Source organism: Gracilinanus agilis, chromosome 4, assembly GCF_016433145.1.
Source record: "Gracilinanus agilis isolate LMUSP501 chromosome 4, AgileGrace, whole genome shotgun sequence".
NCBI classification, from domain to species: Eukaryota; Metazoa; Chordata; class Mammalia; order Didelphimorphia; family Didelphidae; genus Gracilinanus; species Gracilinanus agilis.
The window spans coordinates 187,363,975-187,381,325 of record NC_058133.1 but is presented as its reverse complement, the minus strand read 5'-3'; the positions used below and the strand labels follow the sequence as shown (position 1 = coordinate 187,381,325).

General features: G+C 42.8%; 1 protein-coding gene across 1 annotated transcript in view; it reads left to right on the top strand.

Annotated features, from left to right (window-relative positions):
* ABCC3 (ATP binding cassette subfamily C member 3) overlaps positions 1–17,351 on the top strand; it is a 94,568-nt gene that overhangs the window by 58,780 nt on the left and 18,437 nt on the right. Inside the window, exons 16-25 of the mRNA XM_044675080.1 lie at positions 2,738–2,804; positions 3,080–3,206; positions 3,433–3,609; positions 8,239–8,406; positions 9,629–9,818; positions 14,071–14,176; positions 14,562–14,706; positions 14,993–15,200; positions 16,324–16,634; positions 17,002–17,201. Of these exons, the coding sequence (XP_044531015.1) occupies positions 2,738–2,804; positions 3,080–3,206; positions 3,433–3,609; positions 8,239–8,406; positions 9,629–9,818; positions 14,071–14,176; positions 14,562–14,706; positions 14,993–15,200; positions 16,324–16,634; positions 17,002–17,201 (1,699 nt within the window). The remainder of the gene's footprint in view (positions 1–2,737; positions 2,805–3,079; positions 3,207–3,432; positions 3,610–8,238; positions 8,407–9,628; positions 9,819–14,070; positions 14,177–14,561; positions 14,707–14,992; positions 15,201–16,323; positions 16,635–17,001; positions 17,202–17,351) is intronic.

Sequence of the window (17,351 nt, the reverse complement as noted above, 5' to 3'; positions counted from 1 at the left end):
TTATTCATGTTCTTTCCCTCCTCTCCACCCCTCCCACCAAAATTCCCCCCCCCAAAGTCCCCATAGTAATTCCACTGGGTTTTACATATGTCATTGGTCAAGACCTATTTCCATATTATTGATATTTGCACTAGGGTGATCCTTTAGAGTCTACATCCCCAATCATATCTCCATCAACCCATATGATCAAGCAGTTGTTTTTCTTCTGTGTTTCTACTTCCACAGTTCTTTCTCTGGATCTGGATAGCATTCTTTCTCATAAGTCTCTCAGAGTTGTTCTGGATCATTGCATTGCTGCTAATAGAGAAGTCCATTACATTCGATTGTGCCACAGTGTACAATATTCTCCTGGTTTTGCTCCTTTCACTCTGCATCAGTTACTGGAGGTCATTCCAGTTCACATGGGATTCCTCCAGTTCATTATTCCTTTGAGCGAAATAGTATTCCATCACAAACAGATACCACAATTTATTCAGTCATTCCCCAATCAATGGACACTGCCTCATTTTCCAATTTTTTGCCACTACAAAGAGCACAGCTATAAATATTTTTGTACAAATCTTTTTTTCCTTATTATCTTTTTGGGGTATAACCCTAGAAGTGGTATGGCTGGATAAAAGAGCAGACAGTCTTTTAAAGCCCTTTGAGCATAGTTCCAAATTGCCATCCAGAATGGTTGGATCAATTCACAACTTCACCAGCAATGCATTAATGTCCCAATTTTGCCACATCTCTGCCAACATGTATTACTTTCCTTTGCTGTCATTTTGGCCAATCTGCTAGGTAAGAGGTGGTACCTCAGAGTTTTTTGCATTTCTCTAATTATAAGAGATTTAGAACACTTTTTCATGTGCTTATTGATAGTTTTGATTTCTTTATCTGAAATTGCCCATTCGTGTCCCTTGCCCATTTATCAATTGGGGAATGGCTTGATTTTTTTTTTGTACAATCTATTTAGCTCCTTACAAATCTGAGTAATTAGACCTTTGTCAGAGCTTTTTGTTATAAAGATTTTTTCCCAATTTGTTACTTCCTTTCTAATTTTGATTGCATTGGTTTTGTTTGTACAAAAACTTTTTAATTTAATGTAATCAAAATTATTTATTGTATATTTTGTAATATTCTCTATCTCTTGCTTGGTCTTAAAATCTTTCCTTTCCCATAGATCTGACAAGTATACTATTCTATGTTCACCTAATTTACTTATAGTTTCCTTCTTTATATTTAAGTCATTTACCCATTCTGAATTTATCTTGGTGTAGGGTGTAAGATGTTGATCTAAACTTAATCTCTGCCATACTGTTTTCCAATTTTCCCAGCAGTTTTTGTCAAATAGTGGATTTTTGTCCCAAAAGTTGGGATCTTTGGGTTTATCATACACTGTCTTGCTGAGGTCGCTTACCCCAAGTCTATTCCATTCATCCTCCCTTCTGTCTCTTAGCCAGTACCATATTGTTTTGACTGCTTTATAGTACAATTTAAGATGTGGTACTGCTAAACCATCTTCCTTCACATTTTTTTTCATTATTTCCCTTGATATTCTTGATCTTTTGTTCTTCCAAATGAACTTTGTTATAGTTTTTTCTAATTCAGTAAAAAAAATTTTTTGGTAGTTTGATAGGCGTGGCACTGAATAAGTAAATTAATTTAGGTAGGATTGTTTAGAATATTTTTCCTTGGTTCCACGATTCATGTTCTTTCCCTCCCCTCCTCCCTTTCCCCCTCCTGTAGCCAACGAGCAATTCCACTGGGTTTTACATGTGTCATTGATCAAGACCTATTTTCATATTATTAATATTTGCATTAGGGTGATAGCTTAGAGTCTATATCCTTGATCATATCCCCATCGACCCAGAGACATTTCATATTAGAAAAAAATTCCATGGTACTTAATTATTCTTTATACCCTCCAGAGGTCCCTGACCCCCTGCCCCTCCCATGACTCCCTATTTTGTTACTGTCATTCAGTCATGTCTGACCCCCTTTGATGTTTTCTTTTTTTTTTTTTTTTAACCCTTACCTTCCATCTTGGAGTCAATACTGTATATTGGCTCCAAGGCAGAAGAGTGGTAAGGGTAGGCAATGGGGGTCAAGTGACATGCCTAGGGTCACACAGCTGGGAAGTGTCTGAGGTCAGATTTGAACCTAGGACCTCCCATCTCTGGCCTGGCTCTCAATTTACTAAACTATCCAGCTGCCTTCCCCCCTTTTGATGTTTTCTTACCAAAAATCCAGGAGGTGTTGCCATTTCCCTTTCCAGCTCATTTTACAGATGAGGAAACTGAGGCAAACAGGGTTCGGTGACTTGCCCAAGGTCACCCAGCTAGTAAGTGTCTGAGGCTAGATTTGAACTGAGGAAGGTGAGTCTTCTGACTCCAGGCCTGCCACCTAGCTGCCAACTCCCTATTACTTTCTTCCTTTAATCAGTCTGGATTTCTGTTTCTCCCTACCCCTATTACTCCCTATCATTCTCTGAGCCCGCCTTATTCTGTCCTAGAATTCTTTGCCCCCCTCTAAATCTTGTCCACCCTTAATCCGCTCCCACTCCCTACCTTCCTCCTCATTCCCCCATCTGTTATCCCTCTGGGCTCTAGGTACTTCCCCAAGTCTTTATTCCTTCCCTCCCTTACTCACCCCCTCCCAGGGCTCCCTGCCTTTCCCATCACTCTCTCCCCCAGCCCCCCTTCCCACCAGTCCAGACATTCTCTCATCAGAGCAAACCCCCCTCTGCCTACAGGCTATGCTATCACCATAGACAATGGCAGCTTTACCTGGGCGCACGACCAACCCCCAATCCTGCACAGGTAAAAGCTGTTCTCCTTCTCAACCATCCCAAGCCCTTCTTTCCCTAGTTTCCCTGACAAAGAGGGACAGGGAGGCAGATCAGCTTAAGTGTTCCTCCTCCAGAAGCTTTGGTGTTTAACTCAGGCCAGGCTGACCTGGTGATTTCTGACAGAAATAGGGGCTTTCTGGAGTGGGGGAAGTGTTGGATCTGCAGGGCGAGAAGACAAATAGCCTTCTTCTCCTCACACACTTCCCAGCTCACGCTGGGCTTCTGGTTCTTCCTCCCCTCCACCAGCCTGAATCTCCGAGTGCCAAAAGGGGCCCTGGTGGCCATCGTGGGGCCCGTGGGCTGTGGGAAGTCCTCCCTTATATCTGCCCTGCTTGGGGAGATGGAGAAACTGGAGGGCAGAGTGGCTGTCAAGGTCAGTGAGCTGGACTTGGGGTGATGGGAGGCTGAGATAAGCGAGGAGGGATTGGTGGGGAGGGGGGTAAAGGTGCGAGTACCTGTGGCTCAATGGGAAAAGAGGCTTGGAGGTGAGTTCAGCCCTTCAGGGAGGGGGGATGGTGAATAAGCCCTGGCTGGATCTTGTCCCAAGTCCCCTCTCCTGAGCCCCGTGTTCCTGTGGTGACTCCGAGTGCCATGGCCAGGGCTCCGTGGCCTACGTGCCCCAGCAGGCATGGATACAGAACGTCACGCTCCAGGACAACATCCTCTTCGGCAAGTCCATGGACAGGAAGCGATACCAAGGCATCCTTGACGCCTGTGCTCTGCTCACTGACCTGGACGTCCTGCCTGCAGGAGATCAGACTGAGATTGGGGAGAAGGTGGGACCTGCTCCCTTCCCATTCCCCACCCGCCCAGACACATTCTTTTACCTTCTGGGTACAAACCAGGCCCCCCACCCTCTATTTCCAGCAGTATGGCGCAGAGGAGAGCCCATGTTCCAGTCTTGCCTCAGTTCCTTCCTAGCTACAGGACTTTTAGCAAATCACTTCATCTCTCTCGGAGTCTCAGTTTCTAAGTCTGGGGGGATCATAATAGTTGCTGTATCCTAGGATTCTTGTGAGGCTCCAATGAGAGGAGGCATATAAAACCACATGGAAATGGCCACCATTATTATCATGCGCATCTCTCCCTGATCCCCATGGTAACCAACCCTCTCCAAAAATTCCCTAACATGCTTCCCTGGAGCCCAGCCTCCGGCAGAGACAGGGATCCTGACCCAGCCTGTGTCCTGAGCCCTCAGTGAGAATATCCGTAGCTCCCTATTTTGGAGCACCTTGAAGCTTATAAAGTGCTGCTATGCCGCCACAGTCCTGTAAGATAATCAGTGCAAGTCCCTTTCTCCTCACTTTACAAATGAGGAAACTGAGATATGGTGTGATTCAAACCCAGAGCCAAACTCCAAGTCCATACCCTTTCCACTCTCCCATCCTGGCTCATTTTTTTGTTGTAATTTAGTCAATTAATTGTGGCTGATTGTGAGTGACCTCAATTTTTTTAGGGGGAAACGGAGACCTGGGTTCAAATCTGACCTCAATATTTCCTACCCGTGTGACCCTGAGCAAGGCACTTAACCCCATTTGCCCAGCCCTTACCATTCCTCTGTCTTAGAATGGATACTAAGACAGAAGGTAAGGGTTATCAAAACAAACAAAACCAGGAGTGCTTTATAAACATTAGTTATTAATAGGTTAGAGATAGGGACTGGACCCTATGTATGATTCTGCTGACACTGGGAACTCTCAGAATAGGAAACTCACTCCACTAGTGCAAGTTGGTACCTTTTCTGAAACTTCTAGTCTTAGAGAGTTGCCTAGAGCAGTGATGGGCAAATTTTTTAAAGAGGGGGCCAAAGGAAAGGAAATGCTCATCTGTCAGTCTGTTTCTAAGGCAACTCTTTCAAAGTTTCATTGTATTGTATCCTACTCATTGTATTCATCAGATTAGGCATAATGTTGCAGGGCTGGATAGAACATTTCAGGGGGCTGCATCTGGCCCTGTGGGCCATAGTTTGCCCATCACTGGCCTAGAGCAATGAGAGGGAAAGTGACTTGCCCAGAGTCACATAGTATGTGTCAGTGGCAGAACTTAATACAGTTATTATTGTTGTTATCATATTAACCAAAATCAATTTAATATCATTATGAAACAATGGAATCATCGTATTTTATTAAAGATTAATTTAATATGTCATATTAAAGAATATAAATGTAATATATCTTATTAAAGAATTCCAATTTAATATCATAACATCTTATTAAGTAGCAATTTAATATCATTATAAAATAATACATTATCATATCTTATTAAACAATGTCAATTTAATATAAGAAAATGACATGATCATAGTATCTTATTAAAGAATAGCAATTTAATGTCTTATTAAAGAATATGAATTTCATATCGTATCTTATTTAAGAATATAAATTGAATATGAAATCTTATTAAAGAATATAAATTCAATATCATGCTATCTTACGAAATAATAGTAATTTAATATCATTTGATAAAATAGTAACTATCATATCTTACTAAGTAATAACTTAACATCGTGATATTATAAAATGAAAACATTAGCATATCTTACTAAAGAATAGCAACTTAATATCATATTGTAAAATAATACATTATCATAATATCTTATGAAACAATGTCAATTTAATATAATATAAAAAAGGACATCATAGTATCTTACTAAAGAATAACAATTTAATGTCTTATTAAGGAATATCAATTTCATATCATATCTTAGTTAAGAATATAAATTGAGGGGCAGCTGGGTAGCTCAGTGGAGTGAGAGTCAGGCCTAGAGACAGGAGGTCCTAGGTTCAAACCCGGCCTCAGCCACTTCCCAGCTGGGAGACCCTGGGCAAGTCACTTGACCCCCATTGCCCACCCTTACCAATCTTCCACCTATGAGACAATACACCGAAGTACAAGGGTTTAAAAAAAAATAAAAAAAAGAATATAAATTGAATACATCTTATTAAAAATATAAAATTAATATCCTATCTTATTTAATATTTAATATCATATGATAAAACAATAACGATCATATCTTATTAGGTAATAACAATGTAACATCACAATATTATACAATGATATCATCATATTGTATTAAAGGATAACAACTTAATATAATATTATTATCATAATAATCTTATTCTCAACGATAATAATAGCTAATCAACAAGCAGTTATTAAGTCTCTACTATGTGCCAGACTCCGAGTCTAGGTCATCAGGTCATCAGAGGAAAAAATCAAACCATTCTTGCCATCAAAGAACTTAACATTCAAACAGGGGAGAGGGCACATACACACGTAAGGTAGCCCTTGTGCTGATGGGGATTAATACTGCTAAAAGAGAGCCAACTGTTAGGAACAGAGAGAAGACTTTGGGCCCATGACCTGACTCTCAGGACTATTCTTCTCTATCCAACATAACTCTCGAGGCACTTTGACAAGGGAGATCAATGCCACCAATGGATGTACTGATATTTCCTTGACCCCCTTCAAAACATGTTCAGCTTCCCAAAGCAATGAATGACCTTCCAGGCCTCCAGGACACACATTGAGCCCCCCAGCCCTCTGGTCACATATTAACCTTCAACTCCCATTCCTGTCTCGGATGCCTCAGCCAAAGATTTCCAGAGCAGGTGGTTTCCTCTCCTGCTGCCCAGGACTTGTATCTAGTCCCCCAAAGGGGTGAGGCTCTCCCTTGATCCCCAGGGATGCCTCCCCTAGGGCTAAGATAGAGATAGGGAATATGGTGGCTGGCGGTCAGACTTCTGTCCCCGAAAACAAGGAGGATGCTGAAGGGACAAGAACAGCTTCCTGATTTTAGATCAGGACCCAGCCCCTGTCTTCCCACTGAGCCTCCCAATGACCCTTGACCAGGGTGTCAAGGGATGATGGATTATAGGACTTTGATGTTAGTGAGAGGCTCATTAGAAGCTTCTGGTTCCCATGACATAAAAGGTCTAGGCTTAGATCTTGGCACTGGGGGAATCAGAGGGTTGGGAATGGTGTGACATAGGAAAGAGGGTACGAGCCACTGTGTTCCCAACCATGACCTCTGAGTAGGGGAGGAGAGAGCCCAGAGGCTCCTTGGGTCAGCCTGGCTTCATAGACAGAGCTAGAAGGGGATAGATGATCATACAAGTCATTAAGTCCAACCTCCTCATTTAACTGATGAAGAAATTGAGACCTAGATGGGGTAAGTGACTTGCCCACCAGGGTCACAGGGCCAACAAGGATCCAAGATGGAATCTGAGCCAAAGTCTTTGTTCCTGATTTCAGGTCTAGTTCTCTGTCTACCATGCTGGATATTTAGGTCCTTTGACTCCAGCACAGAGTTTATGGGACCTAAGGGAAGAGAGACACTTTCTCTGAGTCTATTGCCTCTTTTTTGTGATGATGAGTTGGTTTCTGTTCTATTTCATGCTCCCTTTTCCTCCAATAGAAATGGGATAGTGATCTCCTTAATCTTCTACCTTCCCCACACCACCCCACATGCATACAAATATACTTCTTTTTTTTTTAAACCCTTACCTTCTGTCTTAGCATCAGTTCTAAGACAGAAGAGTAGCAAGGACTAGGCCGGTGATGGCAAACCTATGACACACGTAGCCATTTTCGACGACACGTGCATTCGGCCACATACAGAGAAGTATGGGGCCCCATGCCAAGTATGATACATTTGCTGTAGTGTAGTGTAGACACTGTGCACTATAGATGACAATTCTACCTATATTAATGTACCCATTTTGGTTTATCAAATACAGTTATATGTTACAATTATACATTTTTGTTATTTAAACTATAATCATCACAAAATTATGTTTTTTTTCCTCCAAGTGACATATCACCCGAGTTATGCTTGTTTTTCTGGTGAAGTTTGAACACACTAAGCTCAAAAGGTTACCCATCACTGGACTAGGCAATCAGGTTTAAGTGACTTGGCTAAGATTACGCAGCTAGGAAGTGTCTGAGGTGAACCAAAAGCTTCCAGACTCCAGGCCTTGAACTCTATCTTACCTAGCTGCCAAATACAGTATACTTCTTAAATCTGGATAGTAACTCTACCCATCATGCACCTTGGGGCCACTGGGAGCACAGTGTAGAGCTCAGGACTTAGAATCAGGAAAACATGAATTCAAATCTCTCCCTCAGATTCTTATTATGTAAGTCATTTAACCTCTGTTTGTTTCCCTTTCTTCCTCTGAAATATTGGGATAATAATAGTATCTAAACCTGCTAGAGTTTTTGTAAGGACTAAATGAGCTAAAAATGGTAAAAAAAAAAAAAAGTGCTTGGCATAGTGCCTGGCATGCAGTAAGTACTATTTAGATGCTTCTTCCTTTTCCACATCCCAGGGTGGTTGTGAGGCTCAATGAGATATTTTTAAAGCACGTGGCCAAGTAAGAATTCACTATTGTTGTTCCTTCTAGGGTATTAACTTGTCTGGGGGTCAGCGGCAGCGAGTCAGCCTGGCTCGAGCCGTCTACAATGATGCTGACATCTTCCTCCTGGATGATCCACTCTCTGCTGTGGACTCCCATGTGGCTAAGCACATCTTTGACCGTGTCATCGGACCAGAAGGGGTGCTAGGAGAAAAGGTAAACGCTGAGGAGGATGAGCTGGCAAGACCTGAAGAGGGTCAGTCCATGTAAGGGCTCTGTATAGAAAGGCCCCTGCCCATGCAGAGGCACCCAGGCCAAGTGGCTGAGACTGGATCTCATCTCCCATTTACCCAATATTCCCCCAGGGAGCCTCTGCAGGCTATGCTGGGTGTGCCACCATAGATCAGAAGTCTAAAGGTGGTGTCAGAGCCTCCACCCCAACCTAGGCCCCACTGCAAGACCTTGAGCCAGGGAAGCCTCTTACTTCTGGGGTGGACTGATCTACTGGCAGACAGCCTGAGGCAATGGGGGAAACTTTAGAACTGAAATCATCTGCCCCATCCATCCAGTTGTGTGTGTGTGTTACTACCACTACTATTGCTACTCCTCTTCCTCCTCCTGCTGTTGCTGCTGCTACTACCACTACTGCTACTACTACTACTACTACTACTTCCACTACTACTACTACTACTACTACTACTACTACTACTACTACTACTACTTTCAATTTCCACTTTTCCCTCTTGTTTGAGAATGTCAGGGCAGTTTTCTCTGATAATTTCTTGTAGGATGAGGTCTAAAGTTTTTCTTTTGTCATGATGTTCTGGTAAACCAATAATTCTGCTACTCCTACTACTATTACTGCTACGACTGCCACTACTACTACTTCTACTTCCATCACTACTACTACTAGTACTATTGCTGCTGCTGCTGCTTCTGCTACTGCTACTGCTAGTACTATTACTAATACTACTACTATAACTACTACTGACACTATTACTACTATCACTACTACCACTATTACTATTACTACTACTGCCACTAGAATGACTATTATTACTACTATTGACACAACTACTACTATTTTTTTTTTGTTTTTTTTTTTTTAATTTTTTTTTTTTAAACCCTTTACTTCTGTATATTGACTTATAGGTGGAAGATTGGTAAGGGTGGGCAATGGGGGTCAAGTGACTTGCCCAGGTTCACACAGCTGGGAAGTGTCTGAGGCCGGATTTGAACCTAGGACCTCCCGTCTCTAGGCCTGGCTCTCAATCCACTGAGCCACCCAGCTGCCCCTACAACTACTACTATTATTGCCACTACGACAGCTCTTCTTATTACTCCTACTCCTAGAATTACTTCTGATGATGACTACGATGATAATAATAACATAATATGAATGTGGAACAAAGCCTATAATGCCTTCTCTTCCTTCCAGACAAGGATCCTGGTGACACATGGAGTGAGCTTCCTGTCCCAGGTAGACCTCATCATTGTGTTGGGTGATGGGCAAGTGTCTGAAGTTGGCTCCTTCTCCAACTTGCTCCAGCAGGAGGGTGCTTTTGCTGAGTTTCTTCATAACTATGTGCCTGATGATGAGAACTTTCACGAAGAGGACAGTGCCACTGGTATCACCACAATTTGTCTCCAAATTCCCCCTTCTCTTGTCTCACTTGGACTCCTATCCCTTTTGCTCCATATTGCTGTCTCTCTCTCCATCCTTCCAAGTGTCTCAATAACGTGACTTGACAAACATTTATTCAATGTGTGTCATTTTGGATATGCTGAGCTTGACGTGTCCATGGAACACATAGGTGAGCCATTCAGCAGACAGATCTGAATTTCCAAATAGAGGCTTGGGTTAGACATATAGGTTTGGGGGTCATCCACAGTGACAGTTGAAGCTTTGGAAGTGGATGAGCTTTATAAGAAAGAGAATGTAGGAGAAAAAGAGAAGAGGGCTGATAACTTGGGAGATGTCTACATTTAGGGAGAGAAAAGATGGAAAAGACCCCAAAAGATGCAGAGAATTTGGTGGAGAATCACTGAGCACAATTTCAACCACTCAGTGCACACACATGTTGAACTTCCTGCCTGACGCCTCTCTTTCTCTTCTTTTCAATATACATACACTCAGGCCATAATGAGTACAATGCCACAGAAGGCAAAGGAGGAGTGCTCTCAATGAGGGAAAAGATTGTTGACAGTGTTAGCTCTTCCAAGAGGTAAAGAAGGTTAAAACTGAGTAAAAGGTACATCCTCCATCCATTGGTTGTATGATCTTATTCAAGATGCTTAGCATATCAAGTTCATCATCATTCAGTCAGTCAGCAAGCATTTAAGCATTTACTATGTGCCAGACACTGTGCTGAGGGATGGGGTTTAGACGAGGTGTTTAGTTCTAAAGTCCCTTTAGAAAGGATCCAGTGTGTGTGTGTTCAGGCACTGACAACAGTACTCCTGTACCAGCCTCTCCAGACCAAACTCTCTGATTGCCCTTTCCCCGGTTCCTTTTCTTTCTCCTATCCCATTAAATATACACATCTCCCAAAGCTCTCTCCTTGGCCTTCTTCTCTTCTTTATAACCTCTTCCCCAGGAATCTTATCTCTTCTAAAGTCCCAGCTCTAAATCTTATCCTCTTATGTTTCTGCTTATTAAGAAGTGGCATTATTGTTCTGTTGTGTCATATTCTTCATGAGCCCTTCTGGGGTTTTCTTGGCAGATATACTGCAGTGGTTTGTCATTTCCTTCTCCACCCATTTTCCCAATGAGGAAATGGTGGCAAACAGGGTTAAGTGACTTGCCTAAGGTCACACAGCAATTGTGTCTGAGGCTAGATGTGAATTCAGAAAGATGGGTCTTCCTGATTCTAGGCCTAATACTCTATCCACTATGCCACCTAACTACAGAAGGTCTTTGAGAACTATCAGAACTTTGATGATAGTAGTTTCAGAGTAAGTCAGTGGGACAGAACCAATCAACGAATAATTTATTAAATAATTTATGTCAGATATGGTACTTAGTCCTGAGGATGCAAATACTATGAGCAAAATAATCCCTACATTGAAGGAGCTTACATTTTAATGGAGGAAACAAGAAGTTCATATTTAAATCTATAAAGGACAAATATAAGGTCAACTAGATAGCACAGTGGATAGAGCATCTGGTCTGGAGTCTGGAGGACCTGTGTTCAAATGTGGCCTCAGACACTTCCAACCGTATGACCCTGGGCAAGTCACTTAATCCTATTTACCTAGCCCTTGTCCTTCTGTCTTAGAGTTGTTACTAAAACAAAAAGTAAGGGTTAAAAAAACAAATATAAATATAATAAATACAAAGTAATTAAATACAAATTAATTTGGAAACCAAAGTACTAGTGACCATGGGATGGGGAATCAGAAACCAGACTTCAAGGGGTTAAAGGAGTGTGGAAATGAAGAAGGTGGGGGCAATAGAGGCAATGAGCAACCCCCCCCTTTTTAAATTTTTTTTTTACACCCTTAACTTCTGTGTATTGGCTCTTAAGTGGAAGAGTGGTAAGGGTGGGTAATGGGAGTCAAGTGACTTGCCCAGGGTCACACAGCTGGGAAGTGTCTGAGGCCGTATTTGAACCTAGGACCTCCCATCTCTAGGCCCAACTCTCAATCCGCTGAGCTACCCAGCTGTCCCTCCCCACCCCCTTTTTAAATAAAACTGAAAGAAGAAGAGAGGAAAGATGAGAGTGTTCATTTTAGGAAGCAAACTCAAGAGTCTTTCTCCTTATCTCTATCTTGCTCTCATTACCCCCTCCTAATCCTTAAATATAGTGTTATCAGGCTCAACCTCTTTATCTGAGGGGTGATCACTCTAGAAGGGGACTATTTTTTAAGTGTACAAATGGGAAAAGGGTATCTTCCTTGCTTGCCAGAAAACCTGAAGGTCAAGCTCATTTAGCTTACCATCTCTCCTCCACTCTTATAATATTCTGTCACTCAGTCTAGATAGCCAAAAGCCAAAGAAGTTTCTGGTATTTATCACAGAATAAAAAATTTGGTTTTCATATTTCCTGAACTGAATTCTTTCAGAGATTCAGTTAGAAAAACAAAGTTCCCAATTGATGCTTTTATAATTACTGAGACTAATTAGGAGTCCTGGCAGCTAGATGGCACAGTGAATAGAGTGTCAGGCCTGGAATCAGGAAGCCTCATCTACCTATTCCAATCCAACCTCAGACACTTAGACACTATGGGACCATGGACGAGTCACTTAGCCCTGTTTACCTCAGTTTCCTTATTTGTAAAATGAGCTGGAGAAGGTTATAGCAAAACACTCCAATATCTTTGCCAAGAAAACCCCAAATGGAGTCATGAAGAGTTGGACATGACTTAACAAAAATCATGAGGTAGTATTAGAGATTTGGTTGAGAGATACTCTTCAGAATAAAATGAAACAGATTTTTGGTTACAAATTTGTATTTCAGGGGGCAGCTAGGTGGCTCAGTGGATTAAGAGCCAGGCTCAGAGATGGAAGGTCCTGGGTTCAAACCTGGCCTCAGACACTTCCTAGCCATGTGACCCTGGGCAAGTCACTTGACCCCCATTGCTTACCCTTACCACTCTTCTGCCTTGGAGCCAATACACAGTATTGATTCTAAGACGGAAGGTAAGAGTTTAAAAAAAATTGTATTTCATATATATGTGTGTGTGTATACATATATATTTACTGATATTTTATATATTTTTATTTACTTTCTATATGCTATGCATAGAGTATTTTATCAATACATTAAAAATTTTACTTATATAATTTTATATTTTTTTGATTTGGCATTCAGTACAGTGGAAAGAATAAAGGCCTTGGAGTTAGTAACTCTGAGTCCATATTCTGCCTCTATCCCACCTGAATGACCTTACATAAGTCACTTGATCTCTTGTGGCCTCCTGTTTTTCATCTACAAATTGAAGTCATTGGATTAAATTGCTTCTAACACCTTCCCCTAAGTCACTCATTCAGAGGAAACCTTTCTATTTATGAAGAAGCTTACCTGTCCATTCCAGTGTGTCAGCCTTCTTTATCTCAGCCTTATCCTAAAGACAGCCTGGTACAGTGAATGGAAAAGAGTAATGATTTGAAGTCAGGAGTGTTCCCATCCTACCTTTTGACACATTGCCTGTGTAATCTTTAAGCAATCAAGCATTTATTAAATGTTCTCTATGTGTAAGACTCAATGCTAAGTGTTGGGGATGAGGAAAAAAAAATGCAAAAACAGCTCCTGTCTTCGAGGAGCATTTAAAAAAAAAAATAAACTGTTAACCTTCTGTCTTAGAATCCATACTAAGTATCGGTTCCAAGGCAGAAGAGTGGTAAGGGCTATGGGGATTAAGTGGGGGTTAAATGACTTACCCAAGGCCACACAGCTAGGAAGTATCTGAGATCAAATTTGAAGCCAGGACCTCTTATCTCTAGAGCTGGCTCTCAATCCACCCGAGCCACTTTTCTGCCTCCTTAAGAGTTTATATTTTAATAGGGGAATCATCATACACATAAATTGGTAAATACAAGATAAGTCAAGTAGATGGAAAGTAGACTTAGAGGGGAAGGCACCAGCAGCTCGAAACAAATCTTTTGGCCTCAGTTTCCTTATCAGGAAATGATGGAGCCGAACTAGCTAAGCTCTCGGGTTCCTTCCAGCTCTAAAGTTGTGTAACCTAAATTTCTCTTGCTATAGCTTTAGCCCACTAATCCTGGTTTTCTCTTTGTCAGCCTAGTCCTTCCCATCTTCCTTGAGCTTCTGTCACCAGCTTTTTTCTCCTCCTTGCTGGCAAAGGTAATGTTTTGAGGTCAGGTTAGTCATGGCATCTGAGCACACGTCTCTCTCCCTCCCTCTCTCCCTGCTGCAGTCTTGGATGATGAAGAGATCATGTTGGTAGAGGACACGCTCAGTAATCTCACAGACCTGACAGATAGTGAGCCAGTTACTAATGAGGTCCGAAAACAATTCTTGAGGTGAGCAAAAGGGAGCCCCTTTTCTGATTCCGCAGTGCAAGCAGATCTGACCTCTGATGCTCCTCTCCCTGGGCACAGTAAAAGCAACTGTCCGGGTCTCTGCACAAAGAGGGACTCTCTGGGACCCAGATGGGGGTGGAGGGACAATGGGTGGCTGCTGGGAAGTTCTCTTTGACATCAGCTCCCCTATGATTCATGCTGCAGTGTGGCCTTATCTCTCTGCCTCTGGGCTTGGCTTTCACCTGAGTCCCTCTGAGTTCTTCAGAGGGTCCCAGTTTCCTGGGTTAGGGATCAGGTGGGGAAAGTCAAAATATCTTCTCTGGGGATGGACAAGGGCTGTTCTCTGCCTCCTTCCCCACCCCAACTCAGAGACTGTTGTCTTTAGGCATCTGAGTGTGGTCTCCACAGAAGGAGAGGGCCCTGGTCGACTCTCCATTCGGAGACACCTGGGGTCGGTGGAGAAGAAGGTCCTGGAACCTCCCGTGACCCATGGAGAGCTGATCCAGGCAGAGATAGCAAAGACTGGCACTGTGAGAGGGGACCAGGGAGAGACAAGGATGAGGATGCTCGGGTCAGGGGGAGGACCACTGTGGTAGGCTTTGGGAGGCGAAGAGAAGCTGGGAGTGGGAAGGGTTGGGCCAAAATCCAGAACCTTGGGAGAGATTGTCCTTGGAATATTGGAGAATGGTGGGAAAGAGACCCTGATCTTGGGGTCACGTGGTGGTGGGAGTTGGGAAGGGGCAATTTAAGCTCCTAGGGGAGCCCATTTCTCTGGATGCTGATAGATATCAACCTTCCCCCCTTGCCACTCTACAGGTGAAGTTTACCGTGTACTGGTCCTATGCCAAAGCTGTGGGGATCTGCACCTCTCTGACCGTCTGCATTCTGTACTCATGCCAAAGCGCAGCCGCCATTGGGGCCAATATATGGCTCAGTGACTGGACTAATGAGCCTGTAATTAATGGCACACAGGGCAACACAAGCATGTACCTGGGCGTGTATGGGGCCCTGGGACTGTTGCAGGGTAAAGAGAGAAGCCTCCATGGACTCTTCTCAAGAGGGGAGGGAATCACTTTTTGATTGTGGTCCCGGGGGTAGTGGGATCATGGGGAGGGACAGGGGAGACATCTCATCCCTTCCCCAGCCCCAAACCAATTCATTTTCATTCAACAAACATTTATTTGCTACAGGGCTTCTTAACAGAGGGACTCTGTTGCCATCAATTATTTTTTTAATCTTAGAAAAAATGTTTTTATTGTATATGCAACTATTTCTGTCTTATTCCTATGACTTACCAAACGTATCAAATCCTTTCCATCCTCAAAAATCACTTTTTAAAATCATTAAGACACAATTTATTTAAAAACAATAAGCTAATAGTAATCTGAGTGGAGAATTCATTTAATACAATTTAGGTCACATGCTATTTACTTCTTCCTAATAGATTGATAGGGGTCCACACATTTTTTTAAAAGTATGTGTTTGGATATTAGTATTTCAATATAATTGACTTAACTTTGTAATCCTTTATGTTTGGCGTACTTAAAATCATTCCTCTGTTGTAGATGAAAGCATATGATTTTTTAGTAGTTTATTTGGGCTTATGGTTTGGGTTTTATAAGATGACTCACTTACAAAAATGAATAATATGGAAATTAGAAAAAAGAAATGAAAAGAAAATCATGATTATGAGAAGAATAGGCTTCACGTGGGGTCCACAGAAAAAGGTTAACCACTAAGTCTTATCTTGGCAGCTTACATAATGCTGTTCTAACTGCTAGAGAAACAAAGATAAGAAATGGCATATTTCTGCTTGGGGAGGGCAGGGGCTGGCATAGAAGCCTTCCCCCCAGTTCCCCAGTTCTTTTTTCACATATATAGGCAGCTGGGTGGCTCAGTGGATTGAGAGCCAGGCCTAGAAACAGGAGGTCCTGGGTTCAAACCCAGCCTCAGCCACTTCCCAGCTGTGTGACCCTGGACAAGTCATTTAACCCTCATTGCCTATTTTCCCACAAGGTTTCCTAAGTTATGTGATCAAACTTATCTCCTTCCCTGTATTATTATTTGGATTATACATGTATATTATCAAGCAAAACATATAGCACCCCAGTTCTGATAGGTACCCCCCTTCTCTTCCTCCTTGTCAGGTGTCCTGGTGATGGTGTCAGCTTTCACACTGGCCATAGGCGGTATCCAGGCTGCCCAGACCCTCCATAGCAATCTTCTGACCAACAAGATGCATTCACCCCAGGCCTTCTATGACACAACCCCGACTGGGCGGATTCTCAATCGGTTCTCCAAGGACATTTATGTTATTGATGAAGTCATCCCCTTCAGCATTCTGATGGTACTCGGGACCTTTTTCAATTCCACATCCACACTTGTGGTCATCATGTCTAGCACCCCACTCTTTGCTGTGGTTATCATACCCTTGGCTGCACTCTACATATTTGTACAGGTACCTGGGACTGCTGGGGAGAGGGACAAGAGGTCCTGCAATGAGAATTACCTTGGACATATGGTGGAAGAAGGGAGGCTGTGTCTCAAGGGATGGAGCAGGGAGGGTATTCAGTGGCTCTACACTGAGATTTTATTTGACATCCAAGGAAGCTTCTGAATTGGTCTGTGGGTCTGGAGGATCAGAAAGGACCTCTGTTGCTGTCCACCTTGACCTTTAACTTTCCAAAATGGCATTTCAAAAATGGAGTTTCAGGGCATGGCCAGAGGGCCAAGTAGGTCACTGAGAGAGGCAGAGTAATGGTTTAGAGGAGTTTGACGAGCACTCTGTTGGCCCTGTTTCTAATGTTTCTCTCTATCCTGGTCAGCGGTTCTATGTGGCCACTTCAAGGCAACTGAAACGCCTGGAATCAATCAGCCGGTCACCCATCTATTCTCACTTCACGGAGACTGTGACAGGTACCAGTGTCATCCGTGCCTATGGACGAGCTCATGATTTCACGGCTATCAGCGATGCAAAGGTGGATGTCAATCAGAAGAGCTGCTATACCACCATCATTTCTAACCGGTCAGAAGTGCTCTCAACCCATCTTACTCCTGAGCTCAATCTTCCCTGTGACCTTTGACACCCTGTCCCCTACCTCTAATGCTCCATCACCTCTGAGCTCCTTACCATTACACCCCATCACTTCCATACCATGGGCTTCCAATCCCACCA